This window comes from Arvicola amphibius, chromosome 12 (genome assembly GCF_903992535.2).
Source record: "Arvicola amphibius chromosome 12, mArvAmp1.2, whole genome shotgun sequence".
Taxonomy (NCBI): domain Eukaryota; kingdom Metazoa; phylum Chordata; class Mammalia; order Rodentia; family Cricetidae; genus Arvicola; species Arvicola amphibius.
In genome coordinates this window covers 89,147,666-89,161,033 of record NC_052058.2, presented here as the reverse complement: position 1 = coordinate 89,161,033, position 13,368 = coordinate 89,147,666, and the positions used below count along the sequence as shown (strand labels likewise).

At 47.8% G+C, this 13,368-nt stretch overlaps 1 protein-coding gene across 1 annotated transcript; it reads right to left on the bottom strand.

The window, feature by feature from the left end:
• Positions 1-501: 501 nt before the first annotated feature.
• Positions 502-4,396, bottom strand: Il24 (interleukin 24). The gene is made up of 5 exons (XM_038309510.1): positions 4,220-4,396; positions 3,262-3,324; positions 2,087-2,245; positions 1,611-1,685; positions 502-585 (listed from the first exon to the last, which is right to left on the bottom strand). Exons 1-5 carry the CDS (start codon positions 4,382-4,384, stop codon positions 502-504), a joined length of 546 nt encoding a protein of 181 aa, XP_038165438.1. The 5' UTR covers positions 4,385-4,396.
• Positions 4,397-13,368: the final 8,972 nt, after the last annotated feature.

Here is a 13,368-nt window from a genome sequence, read left to right as displayed (position 1 = left end):
TCAGCGCCTTCCTTTCCACCCCAGCACTCTCTCCCTGTGTGATTCCCAAGCACTAAATCATCACCACTCATTGTTCCCCAACAATTCAAAACAGACAAAAATAAATAAATAGAAGCAATCCAGTTTAAATATTTACTGAGCAACCATCCACTGCTCCCATGCTGTAGCCAGATCACAGGAAATACGGTGGAAGCATGGGGCACTACATTCTGCTCTTTTCGTGCAGCGTCCAAGCTCACAAATAAATATGGTTTTCACTGAAACAATGACAGTGATTTAAATAAAATCGTAATAAATACGCAAATCCACCTTGTGGGTCAGTCACGGGATTCAAAGGCACCTTCCATGGCTGTCATGTAGACTGCTGAAGAAGGAAGTCTAAAGGGAAGCCTGAGCCAACCATGGAGCCAGTCTGTGGCCAAGAGTCTGAGGACAACAAGGGTATAAACAATGGCTTGAAATGACACAGAGGACAAACGAGGACATCATCCTGACAAACAGTCAGAGCTGGTAGAATTTCTGCATCCAGGTCAGGAGAATGTCCACTTCCCCAAAGGCTTTCACCAAAGCTGCTTCTGTGTCCATCTGCAGCAAATGGAGAGTTAGGGGTCAGGGATACTGATTTTGAGAATAGTTTCCTTCCAGCCTGGCTTGCCTGAAAGGGACCTGACTCCAGATTAGCTGAATCACCTGGGGAATGGCCTCTGATAAATGCATCCACCCATCACTTGTACCCCATCCATGTGTATTTTGTTTCCAGAGTGAGGAAAGGGGCATGTTGAGTAGTGGGTAAAGAGCAGAGAAGAACATGGCACCTTGAACATAAGAACCATGGGATGCCACCTAGGGGAAGATGTGGTGAACTCACTGGGCAGATAAGCACGCATTGTTACATCCCACCATGGATTTTAGACTGGTATATCTGCTCTCCCATAAAGTGATCAAAACCAAGGATGTTTTCTTTGAGGGTGAGGATACTAGGGTTGAGATTTGGATTTTCTTTTGTGTGTTAATCTAGAGAGATATAATGTAATCCTCTATATCTTTTATTCAAAATGAGACCGTTTGAACATTGCAGAAATGATTCAGATGTGTTGGAAGGTCAGTTATCCACCTTCTCTCTCAATTCTGACATTAGGTACCTGTAAAACTTTCTTTTAAGGGAAGTCCTCAATAGTGAACCATCTTGTAAGGAAAAACAATAGCATTTCTGTTTGAAAACTAACAGGAGAGGACACTAAGAGATACTTACATAGATCTAATCTACATGGGAAATAGAAAAAGACAAGATCTCCTGAGTAAATTGGGAGCATGGGGACCTTGGGGGAGGGATGAAGGGGAGAGGGGAGAGGCAGGGAGGGGAGCAGAGAAAAATGTAGAGCTCAATAAAAATCAATTAAAAAAACTAACAGGAAAAGAGATCACTTCGGCAAAGTAGATGCTTATTTTTGCAAATATACGTGTCTTCCTCCCAGGTCAGGTAGGTCTGGGACTGGCCCAGAGGAGACACCTGCACTCAAGGCTGCATTAGGTCTCTGGGGCACTCCCCTGTGACCGTTCGAGCTTGCCTGCTTCTGTTGAGCAGGCTGGGTTCCAGCTGCTAACCTCACCTGTTTGTATGCTCTGCGGAACAGCAGAAACCGCCGGCGCGCACTCTCGCTGATGGGAAGCATGTCCTTGTCCTTCTGCGGATCAGCAAGAAATGTTCCTGAGGTTATCACAGAGCGTAGGTTCGCCCCTCCTGCTCTTCCTGGGGATCCCAGATCCTGTGAGGTTTGCACTGAGTCCCACACTCTCAAGGAAGCCAGAGCCAGAGTCCCAACATAGGACAGGCTGTACCTTTCTTCCCACCAAATCTCTACAGTAGAAACGGCATCCCCATTTCACAGATGCCAAAGCTGAAGCCCAGAGAAGTGGAGCGCCTTGAACGAGTTCCCTCTCTGATCAGAGCAGATGGAGACCTTAACCTATAACCCTTTTCCGTGACACCCAGGACTCCATGTCGGGAATGGAAGCCAGGACTGGGTGGGGGAGGGGCAGATTCTCAAGCCCACCACTTCCCGGGCTCCGGGCATGGTCTACTCACACTAGGCTGCAGTTTGGATATGATGGCAATAAAGTTGTTGGCCAGAGTGGAGAACGCCTTCAAGAGCTTTAATTTAGCTATTTTGCTATAGTAGTTTTTGAAAACAGTGTCCAGGTAGAACTTCAGCAGGCTGTGGGCAAGGAAACAGCTCTCAGCATCCTGGGGAAGAACCAAATCATTGAGGCATCTGACAACCCTAACCCTAAAGGGAAAACCCATGTGCCACTCAAGGCAAGATGAATGCCATAGGGTCTCCTTGGAAACGACAGTGGCAGTAGCTAGATCTGAAGGGATGGTGAGAGTCTTGTAGAACAAGTGATTCACAGAAGGATCCCAGACCCCAGGAAGAAGTTACCCGCCCAAGGTGACTCAGCCATTCCAGATGCTAGCCCGGCTCCCAGGACTCCTGGCTCACCACCCAGATAATATTCCCTTCCTTCTCTACTGTATGGCCTCATTAACGTGATGGATCCTAAAAAGCATTTGGACTTGGACTTTGTGGTTGAGACAAGGAAAATGACTGGAAGGAGAAGAGTGAGACACCCGATGCCCTTGAACCCAGCAAGTGCTGTCTGGCCCTTTCTGCTCCAGAAGCTCGGTGCCCTCAGGGAGCATTCCGTGCATGTCTAGACTGTCTGGAGCAGTGGTTCTCAGCCTTCCTAATGCAGCAACCCTTTAACACCGTTCCTCATGTGGCGACCCCCAACCACAGCATTGTCATTGCCACTTCAGAACAGTAATTTTGCTGCTCTTACGAACTGTCATTAAATATCTGTGTTTCCTGGTGGTCTTAGGCAACCCTTGTGAAAGGGCCATTTGACTCCCAAAGAGGTCACAACCCGTAGATTGAGAAGCACTGGTCTATGCATATGGTAGGAAGATAGTAGCAGGTGAGAGAAAAGGATGGAGAGGTGAAATGCCGACTCACTTCAGAAGATGCCCGCTGTGTTTCCATAAGCAAAAGAAAGATGACTGGCAAGTGCCTGACTCAGTGGAACATGATGCTTATCAACCTCAACCCCCACCCTTCCGCCTACCCACAGAGCAGTAATGCCAAATAGAGACCACCCAGTCCATGTCCTGCCTTGTCCTGTATAGGGTCACCTCTGAGCAGAAGGGAAGGGTTCCCATCAGCCCTTCTTAGAGAGCTATCCCATTCCCCACTATCCGATTACCGAGACATCCTGAAGAACCTGAGGCTTCAACAGCCGGATACTTGTGATGTCATCCTGAGTTTGCTTTGGGAACAGAAAGAAAAGATGTTTCCAGGTTAGGGATCTGTGTGTAGGAGCCAATCTTGCTAATACACCGTCCCCCCCAACTCCAAACTCTATCCCATCTGTGAGCTTCAGAGGCCAGAGGGACCAAAGGAGGACCCAGGAAGGGACATAATGAGCTCGCTCCTGGGGAGGAGGTACAGGTCCTGTGTACAGAAAACCACTAAATTTACTCATCCCAAAGGGGCACATGGACCCCCAGGGACCCCTTAGAGCCTGACCACAAACTTGAAAAGAAACCTTTGCTTCCTTTAGTCCTATGAGACACAAGGAAATTGAGCCTTCCGGGGAGCCACAAAGGTTAAGGTTCATCTCCGTAGTTTACATGGGAAGTAGATGGGAGCAGGTGGCTGCACCTAGGAGCTGCTTCTTGCTCTTGGGGGACTCTCCAAAACCTATCCTGCTCCTTAAACTTGGAGCCAGACTCACCCAGGATGAAGTAGAATCACTCAGGGTCCCTTTTACGCCCTTTGGACTCTGCTTCTTTGACTGGTGGCCGGCCACAATGACTGGGTCTCAGGTTCCTCATGGATAGCACTAGGCATATGGAGCCTCCTGACCTCATCAGGGTTCTATTTGTTTGTTTGTTTGTTTGTTGTTTTGTGTTTTTGAAACAGGGTTTCTCTGTGTATTCTTGGCTGTCCTGGAACTCAGTAGACTAAACTGGCCTCAGACTCACAGATATCTGCCTACAGCTGCCTCCCGACAGCTGGGATTAAAGGTGTGCACCACCACCGCCCGGCTCATCAGGGTTCTTATGCATGAAACTGAGAGCTGGAAAGGGATCCACTGTCCTGAAAAGATGCCCCCTATAGGGGGCGCACCATGAAAGGATCCAGGGGTAGCCTCTACTTACCACAGCATTGTTCACAGCCCAGAAGGCCTCCCACAGTTCTGGGAGAACGACCCCTTCCACTCGGCAAGGTCCAAATCGGAACTCATGGCCCTGGAGCCCTGGCACTTGGTTCAAGACAAGAAGGATGAGGCTCAGGCAGGACAAAGTCTGTAGTGCTGAGCTCATCTGGGCCGAGGAAAGGGCAGATGCTTCTGCTGAAGGAAAGGAGGCGTTAGCCTGAGCCAACCTCTGACTCGGAACCCACATTCCCAAACAACGTTCCCGGAGATGAGGTGATACAGCCACCCTTAGGAGCACACAAATGGGATGCCCGGGGCTAGAGAAATGCTGTGGTTTGCACGTCCCCATCAAAACTCATATTTAGATCCACTCCCTCCTGTGAGGTACGTAGAGACAGGACCTTTAAGAGGATGAGGTTACCACATCTTTGCCTTCTTGGGTGAATTCATGATTGTGTGGATTACTGGTTGATGGGATAGCATTGGAGTGGGTTTTGTAAAAGCCAGCTCAGCTCTGCCTTGCCTGTGTTTTCTTGTCCCATGATACCAGACACTGTCTGGGACTGAGTATGTAGGCTGTGCTTTGGGATTATCAACCAAAGGAAATGTCACCCCTGATAACAAACTTGTCAGAACTCTGAGACAAGCATCTTTTCTTTATAAACTATGCAGTGTCTGATGTTCCATTAGAACAACAGAACAACACCTAAGACAGGTGGGTTTCCAGGCAAGAACACCACAAGCCTTGCAGGATGCCCCAGAGTGGAGCAAGTGTCTTGCTACCCTCCAGCTCATAGCTGCTGGCGGTGCTGCCTCTCTGCCCTCCATCACCGTGTTCATCCACCTCCACACCTGTATCTCCTGCCTTCTCTATCCTGGTCCTCCTGGTCACCAACAGAAATGGGAGCAAGAGGAAGGAAGAAGAATTTGGTCAAGAGCACAAGAGACCCCAGACTCAGGAGGAGAAAGAGCTCATTTCATCCTTTGGTTTCTAAGACCTGCTTTTGATTCCTAGAGCAACTTCTACAGATCTATTTCTCCGTCAGGAGTCAAGGAGCCTTCACGCCACAACACAAGCTAGCCCAGGGTTAACAGAGGCCCACAGGGTGAGGCACAGGAGGCAAGTCTGGGTCATGTGCTCAAGTCTGCCACCTCAGTTGGCAGACACGCTCCTAACTCTAAGAATTGATCTTTCCAGTAAGTGACATCAGAAGGAAGGGCATGAGTTCCAGGTGAGTCATTCTCAAAATGCTTCTCTGAAGGGCCTGTTGGGAATGACTGCGTGGCAGGCCCTCAAGCGGGAGTCAGCACCCGCCAGGCCTCCATGACTACCACAGAAAACTGTTTGCCGTGCCTCCGTTGCTCTTTGCTTCTCTTCTCTTTCCTCTTTACTCCTCCGCCCCATTTTCTACAACCGTAGAGGAGCTGTCTTAGTCATGACCTCACTTGACACCTGAAGAAACTTTCTCCCAACCCCAGAAGGGCAGAGAGGGCAGAGAATTAATACCTGGGATAGGGAACAGGTGCCCAAGGCCAGAGCCCATTGTCAAAAATCTTCCCATTCTTTTCTAAGTGCTATAGGCTTCCCAGCTCCTCTTGAAGTCCATCTCTGGATCTCTTATCCTCCTGGCCTTCCTCCCATCCAAAAGGTTGATATCTGCCAATCCGCCCTTAAGCTGGCATTCCCGAACAAGGCCACAGCCTAAAGCTTCAGAGCAAAGGCTATGGGCAGCCCCCACCGCTCACCTCAGGTCCTGAAGCGATGCTAGAGGCTGCTGCTGATGAAAGCAGCTGGTTCTTTTTGTGGGGCGGGAAAAGTTGGCAAACTCCTCAGCATTCGTTGGTAGAGGATATCTTGTAGGTAACAAAGCTCCCGTCTCAGTCCTGTGTGCAGGCAAGCGAGGCTTGGAGACTGTATATAAGGGGTCTGGCAGGCAGGGGCGGGGGCAGAGAGGAATGTAGAGGAGGGGAAAATTGGTCATGCTTCCCAGAGAATTACTTCACCACCTAGTCACCCTTTGCTCGGAGACAATGGGGGAATTGCAGACATCAGTCCCTCAGGTGAGGTGAGTCCCAGGTCTCCTCTCAGCTAAGGGACTGGTTTCTGCACTTCCCCATTGTCTGGGAGTGAAGGCGGTCACTTTCTTAGCATCTCTGAACTATAGTTCCTACAGCTACAAATTTTTATTTTTAAAGATTCAAAATTATGCCCAGTGTTACATGTGTGTCACCCCCAGCACTTGGGAGGTAGAGGCAGGAGGATCAGAAGTTCAAATTCATTCTTGGCTACATAGTCAGTTTAAGACCTATCTGAGTACATGAGCTCCTATTAAAACAAACAAAACCAAAGCAAAACAAAAAAAAAAAAAAAACCCAGTCTGTCTGATCTACTTTCCCAGAGAAAAGGCATGAGGAGAAAATGTAAAAGCAATACAGAAATACTCTGAATATTCTCTATACATGGAAACTCTAGTGATATTCATTTGTTCTTTAATAAATAAAGTTATTTATTTATTAAAGTTCAGGGAGTAAAACAGCCACACTGATCAGCTTTACAGACCAGGGTAGTAGTGCATGCCTTTAATCCCAGCCCTAGAGAGGAATATAAGACGGGAGGAGACAGCTCTCAGACACAGTCTCATTCTGAGACTCCTGGAGGCAGGATCACCATTTAGGACTGAGGTAGAGGTGAGAGCCAGTGGCTGGCTGCTTCGCTTTACCGACCTTCAGGTTGAACCCCAATTTCTGTCTCTGGGTTTTTGTTAATCATGTAACAGTAAACTTTGTATTACTATGCAGAGTATCAGTCTGTTTTACTGTATACTATCAAATTCATTAAACAATTATGCTTTATCTGTGATGGAGCAATAGTCCGGAGACCAAGGCTAGCCCATAAATACCTTCCTTTAATCCTCAGGGCCAGGCATCTTAGGAGTTTCCTGATTTGCATCCACTCAGTCTCTGGGGTTACAATTGCCCTAAGTATATGTCTCCTTAAGCACCGGGAAAAATAGTAATATATGCAATGGACAGGCCCACAAATTTGGGGACCCTAGCACCCTGATAAGCTAGCCTAGGCCTAGGGTGCATGATGGAATACCAGCGTAGGCAAGAGACCCTGACCGTATCCCTTCCATGCTCAGAACAAGGGCATTGCCGAGGCTATGCATCTGCAAAGGCATACCCAGAACTTGGGCATGTAGAATGATTGACTGAAAACACAAGGAGCAAGAAAAAGCACGGACAGGTTGGCCACAGAAGCCTGGGGTATATAGGTGCGTCGTGGGAACTGATACTGTCCCTGAGAGCTGTGCAGACTGAGAAGGCGGGGGTGAGGTGGGGGCGGTGATTAAACTGGTTTAACACTTCCTATAGGTTTTTGCCCATGTCCTGGAGGAACACAGTCTGGGAACCAGTGGGCTAAGAAGTCAAAGGTTGGCCATCCGCAGGCTGAGGCCAGATCGAGCATGTCAGTGCTCAGCTACAAGCAGCTCGCGTCTTGAAAATAGCTTTGCGCTTTTTAGATTAATGGCGAGAGGAACCAGAAGAAAAATGATATTTGTGGCAGCTGGAAAAAAAAGTGATATTCAGATTTCAAGTATGTGTGAGTAGGTCACAGTTACGCCTTGAGGGGCTGCTTTGGAATCGCAGCAGAGGTTACGTGGCAGCGAGTGAGACCGTGAGAGCCACAAGGCTTAAAACATCCACTCCATGGCCCTTTGTGGAAGTTCACCATACCCTGCTAGAAATAACCTTCTGCATGGTCCAAACATCTCCTTAGGCCAGGTGCAGGCAAAAGACATGGACAGTAAAGTAACAGACAAGAGGTGGAATGCCATTAGCTCAAACGGAAGAAAGGACAGGATGTGGCATGGACTGTTGACAGAGCGGGAGGATGGTCTCCTGCAGCATTCTTCTCTTCGTGGCCCACACACACAGCCCTGCTCTATGTGGCATTCTTGACCAGCAGCCTACTCTCTATTGCTCTTACCAGCTTGAGTCCTCTTGTTTCTGGAGATGCTGAGTGTCATGTTCCTGTCAAAAGAATTCAATAATTATGCCCTAGTTGTAATAGGACACATATCTCAGAAGTTAAGGCTAGCCTGTAGCTACCTTTCCATCCATCCCTACATCATTCCTAAAACCTACTTCTGCTTTTGGAAGAAACCAGGTTAAGAAGTAGGGCAAGAGGCAAAGGGGAGGAGGGAGCAACTGAGCAGCCAAGGCAGGAAGCTGAGAGGCAAGGACCGCAGGTTAGCTGCAGCTCTAAGCGTCTGCTGACAGACTGAGGGCTTTCTGATGAGCTAGGCTGGTTCCTGGGCAGGCAGGAACAGTGCCAGAAGGTGATGATCCTGGCATGGCTCTGTCTGAGGAAGGGAGCATGTAACTGTGATCATCTGCTCTCGGGTGAACCTTTCACCATGCTGCCCTAAAAAGGAAGATGAGAAGAGAAAACAGAAGCCCTGGCCCAGATCCCCTGATTCTGACTATAGGCTCCATCGGTAGCAGAGCTGGTTTCCTATGCACGCTGTTCAGGTGTTCCCTCAGCCTTGTCTTCATCTTCATAACAGAGGCCCCAGTGGGCCATGGGGACAGAGTGGTACACAGTTCTGCCCCATTGTGTGGTCCATGAGCAAGCAAGCCCTAACATCTGTAACTGATTGAGCTGCCTTCCCCAAGGCTACTGAATCAGAGCATTCATTTTAAGAGATGCCTAAGGTGGCTCTCATTTATGGATGAGCCATGCATCCATAAAGCACCTGAGGGGCTTCTCCCAGTGAAATCCACACGGAAAACATTTAGGACCCAGGGGGTCCAAGTTGAAGGAGAAAGAGCTAAAACAGGAGTTCTCGGTGGATGATTTTGTCACCAGGCAACTGTGGGCAATGTTTGGGAACACTTTTGTGTAGTGATGAGACGAGCAGGCCTGCTTTTCTTCCCGCCCGGCTCCCGCAGGGCTAGCTTTACACCCTAAATAACAACACACAAATTGTATTCATTTAAACACTGCTTGGCCCATTAGCTCTAGCCTCTTACTGACTAATTCTCACATCTTGATTAACCCATTTCTAATAATGTGTGTAGCACCATGAGGTGGTGGCTTACCAGGAAAGATTCAGCATGTCTGACCTGGCGGCTGGCTCCATGGCGTCTGACCCAGAGAGGAGAGGCATGGCGATTGCCTCACTTCCCTCTTCCTCCCAGCATTCTGTTCTGTCTACTCCACCCACCTAAGGGCTGGCCTATCAAACGGCCAAGGCAGTTTCTTTATTAACAATCAACACAAAACAGAAGACCCTCCCACATGACTTTTGGGTGTCCTAACGGTGGGCACTACTGACATGCTGTGGGCTGGACTGGGAGTGCGACTGAGCTCCTGCCGTGATCATCTCTGCTGTCTCCAGGGAGAATCATGTCATTCAAGACATCAGCAGTGCTGTCCTGTGTCGCTCAGTAAAGGCCAGATTCCACACTTACTCAGATTCCTTCCCCCCTCGAAACTCCTCTAAAGGAACTCAGCCACACTGGAGTTGACTTTCTCTCTGCTTCAGGAGGAAATGGAAAGCTCAATAAACCTGAATTGCCCCTTCCTAAGGGGTGGGAAAATGCCCAGCAAGAGAGGAGCAATGAACATGTTAATTACAATTTCTTGAAAGCCAAAAGATAGGAGAGAGTTATGACATCACTTTTCTTCCAATGAATTGAGCTTAATCTTTATTTTAAGAGATGTTTATCTCCCCATGGTCGGGGAAACCCATGCTGTAATGATGTGGGACACCTGGACATTTCATGAGTCCTTTGCCCTAGCTGCAGAACCAGTGAGAGAGGGCCAATCTGCCCTCCCCCTCTCTTCCTCTCCTCTCCTTTCCTCTCTTTCTAAATAGAGTTTCAGTAGGTTCCCCAGACTGGCCTTAATCTCTTGATATTTCTGCCTCAGGCTCCCAAATGCCGGAATTAATATGATACCATTGTGTGAAATGCTCAGAAAAGGCAAAGCTACAGGGGCAGAGAACAGGCTAGCTGCTGCCCATGCTGGGGTTGGGGCAGAGCGAGTGTGCGCAATAGGAGTGAATGGTAAAGCACACATTGTTCGCGTTGGAGATAATCAACTGTTCTCAGGCAGTGGTTCTCAGCCTTCCTAACGCTGCGACCCCTTAATACAGTTCTTCACGCTATGGTGACCCTTCAGCCATAAAATTGTTTGGTTACTACTTCGTAACTGTAAGTTTGCTACTGCTTTGAATCATAATATAAATAATATGATCTTCAGATGGTCTTAGGTGACTGCTGTGAAGGGTTGTTTGATCCCCAAAGGGTTGCGATTGAGAGTTACTGTTCTAAAGTTATAGCGTGGTGATGATTCCTCAACTCTAAATACATTTTAAAGCTATCAGATCCTATGCTGTAGCAGGTGACCACAGGGATCACCTTCAGGTTTGCTTTTTCTAAAGAATAGGGAAGAATGAAGGGAAGGAGGATAGAGGGAGGGAGCGAGGGAGGAAGAGGAGGCCTCAATGGAAATAAGATGTAGTTCATTCTCATAGTCACTAAGGTCGGTCCCAAAATGCTACCCTTTTCCTTGTGTCCCATCCATCCTCCCCACCTACAAGTTACTTGTTAGAATTACAGAAAGCATTGTTTTCCCCTTGTCTTGCGCTCCCATGAAGACAAGGGTCTGTTTCTGTGTCATCAACGTCATCCTTCAATCCCTGAATTTTATCCATAGCAGAATTCCCTTCTGGTACATGACAGGAGTTTAGTCAGCACTGTTGGATAAGAGAATGTCATATGACTGATGTGACATCATTCCTTCTCTTCTCTGGCACACAGCTCTTAAAATCCTTGAAATGACAATTGTCTTTTTTATGCTACTAAGACCAGGTCATTAGAGAAATGAAGTTCAACCCCCTACCCTACGCACATGACTCTAGGTAGGAAGAGAGGCTGACGATTGAGTTCCTCACTGAGGGCCTATGGCTCAATCCTTCTTAGGCACTCAGAGTTAGGCACACTCCCAGGTAGGCAGATAGAGAGAGATGCCATGGCTAGGTAATAAAGGTGACAAACTTCCAATTAGCTGGCTTCTTCCTCACTCTCCTGACATGAGACAAAAGCCTGGCAGTTGAAAACAAAGGCCTTGTGGGCTTTTTCTTCTACCAATAGGCCACTTCTAACAGACTGACTCAACAAGTTCAAGGCCCAATCAGGATACATTTACACAGCTGGGCGGTGGTGGCGCATGCCTTTAATCCCAACACTCAGGAGGCAGAGGCAGGCAGATCTCTGTGAGTTTGAGACCAGCCTCGTCTACAGATTGAGTTCCAGGACAGCCAGGGATACATAGGAAACCCTGTCTCAAAAAACCAAAAACAAACAAAGATACATCTACACAACAGTTGTGAGCCTATCAGCTATCCTATCTTTCTTCAAACTGACCAACTTTAAATTGGGGGAGGAAGACGCTTCTGAGACTTTATAACCCCAGCCCTGGAGAAGAGGCTGCATTTTTTGCCCCCTAGCCCCCATCTGCTTTGTGGAGGGTCTTCTCTGTGTGTCTGTTGGATGAATGTGTTCCCCCAACACACAACAGATGCCTTTTTTCAGTCGCTGATTCTCTTGCTCCTGTTTGTCTTGTGAAAATGTCTCTGCTGCTACCTGCGTTTTAAATCTTTAACTGGCCGAGAAAACAAACCCATTCAAGACAACAACACTTCATGCCTATGCAATGAAGCTTCCATGAAAACCCCAAGGGGCAGGGTTCAGGGAATTTCCTGGTGGCACCAGAAGGCAGTGTGCTCAGACAGGCTATGGAGGCTCTGTGAGCCTTTGCACATGCCTCCTCCCCTTGTGTTTCTTCCTCTTGGCAGTTATGGAATCATGAACCGGTGATCTAGTAAATAAACTGTTTTCCTGATTTCTATGGGGGATTCAAGAATAAGACAGAGGTCGTAATAAGAACCTCCAATTTTCTAGTTGTTTGCTCGGAAGCAGAGTAGTAGCCTGGACTTGCAATTGGCAGTTGAAGTGAGGATGGTCCCCCCACACACACCCTGCCACCACATCAGGGGGACCTATCTTGTGAAGGTTAGTGTTCACTGTCTACCTGACAGGACCTCTAATCACCTAGGAGGCCAGCCTCCAGGCGCACCTGTGAGGGATGAGTTACCCTCTGGACACACCTGTGAGAGAGTATCTTGTTTGGGTTAATTCAGGTGGGACAACCCATACTGAAAGAGGTCAGCCCCATTTCCTGACCTTGGATCCCAGACTGACCAAAACAGGAGAAAGCTAGCTGTGTGCTAACATTCCTTTGATGCGGGGTGCCCTTCTGCATGCTGTGAATATGTTTTATTACCATTGGTTAATAAAGAAGCTGATTTGGCCAATAGCCAGACAGAATAGAGCCAGGTGGGAAATCCAAGCAGAGCTACAGGGAGAAGAAGGGTGGAGTCAGAGAGATGCCACCAGCAACCAGAGAATCGAGATGTGAAGTAACAAGCCATGAGCCTCGTGGTGAAATCTAGAATAATAGAAATGAATTAATTTAAGTTGTAAGAGCTAGTTAATAATAAGCCTGAGCTAATAAACTAAACAGTTTGTAATTAGGCCTCAGAGTGGATTTTCAGGAACTGGCAGGTAGGAGAGAAGCCCCCAGTTACATTCATTGCTCTCTGCTTCCTAATTGTGGCTATGACATGGGCAGCTGCTTCAACCTCCTGCCATCCTGACTTCCTCATCATGATGGATTGTACCCTTAAACTGTAAAACAAAATAAACACCCTTTCCTCCAAGTTCTCACTTTTCTGATCAGTGGAAGCCATCCTCTGTGCTGTTCCAGCGGTTGCAACATCTGGGTCACTAGGAAGGATCTGTTGGACAGTCTTTTCATGCCTACTCTTCATCGTTATCGTAAAGTAGAGTGAGCTAGAAAACAAAGAGACAGTAGATGCACCACAGCAGTGGCAGTGGGGAAGACCCCTTGGTCATCACCCATTGGTGAGTTCCCAGTCAACCTGGGAAACAGTACAACTATGTCTCCAATCTTAACTAACTCGATATTTTCAAGGATGCATCTTAAGATTTCCTATCCACATGAATGTGTGATGGACATTTTACTCATTCCCACATGTTTACATGTTTCCTCTTTTT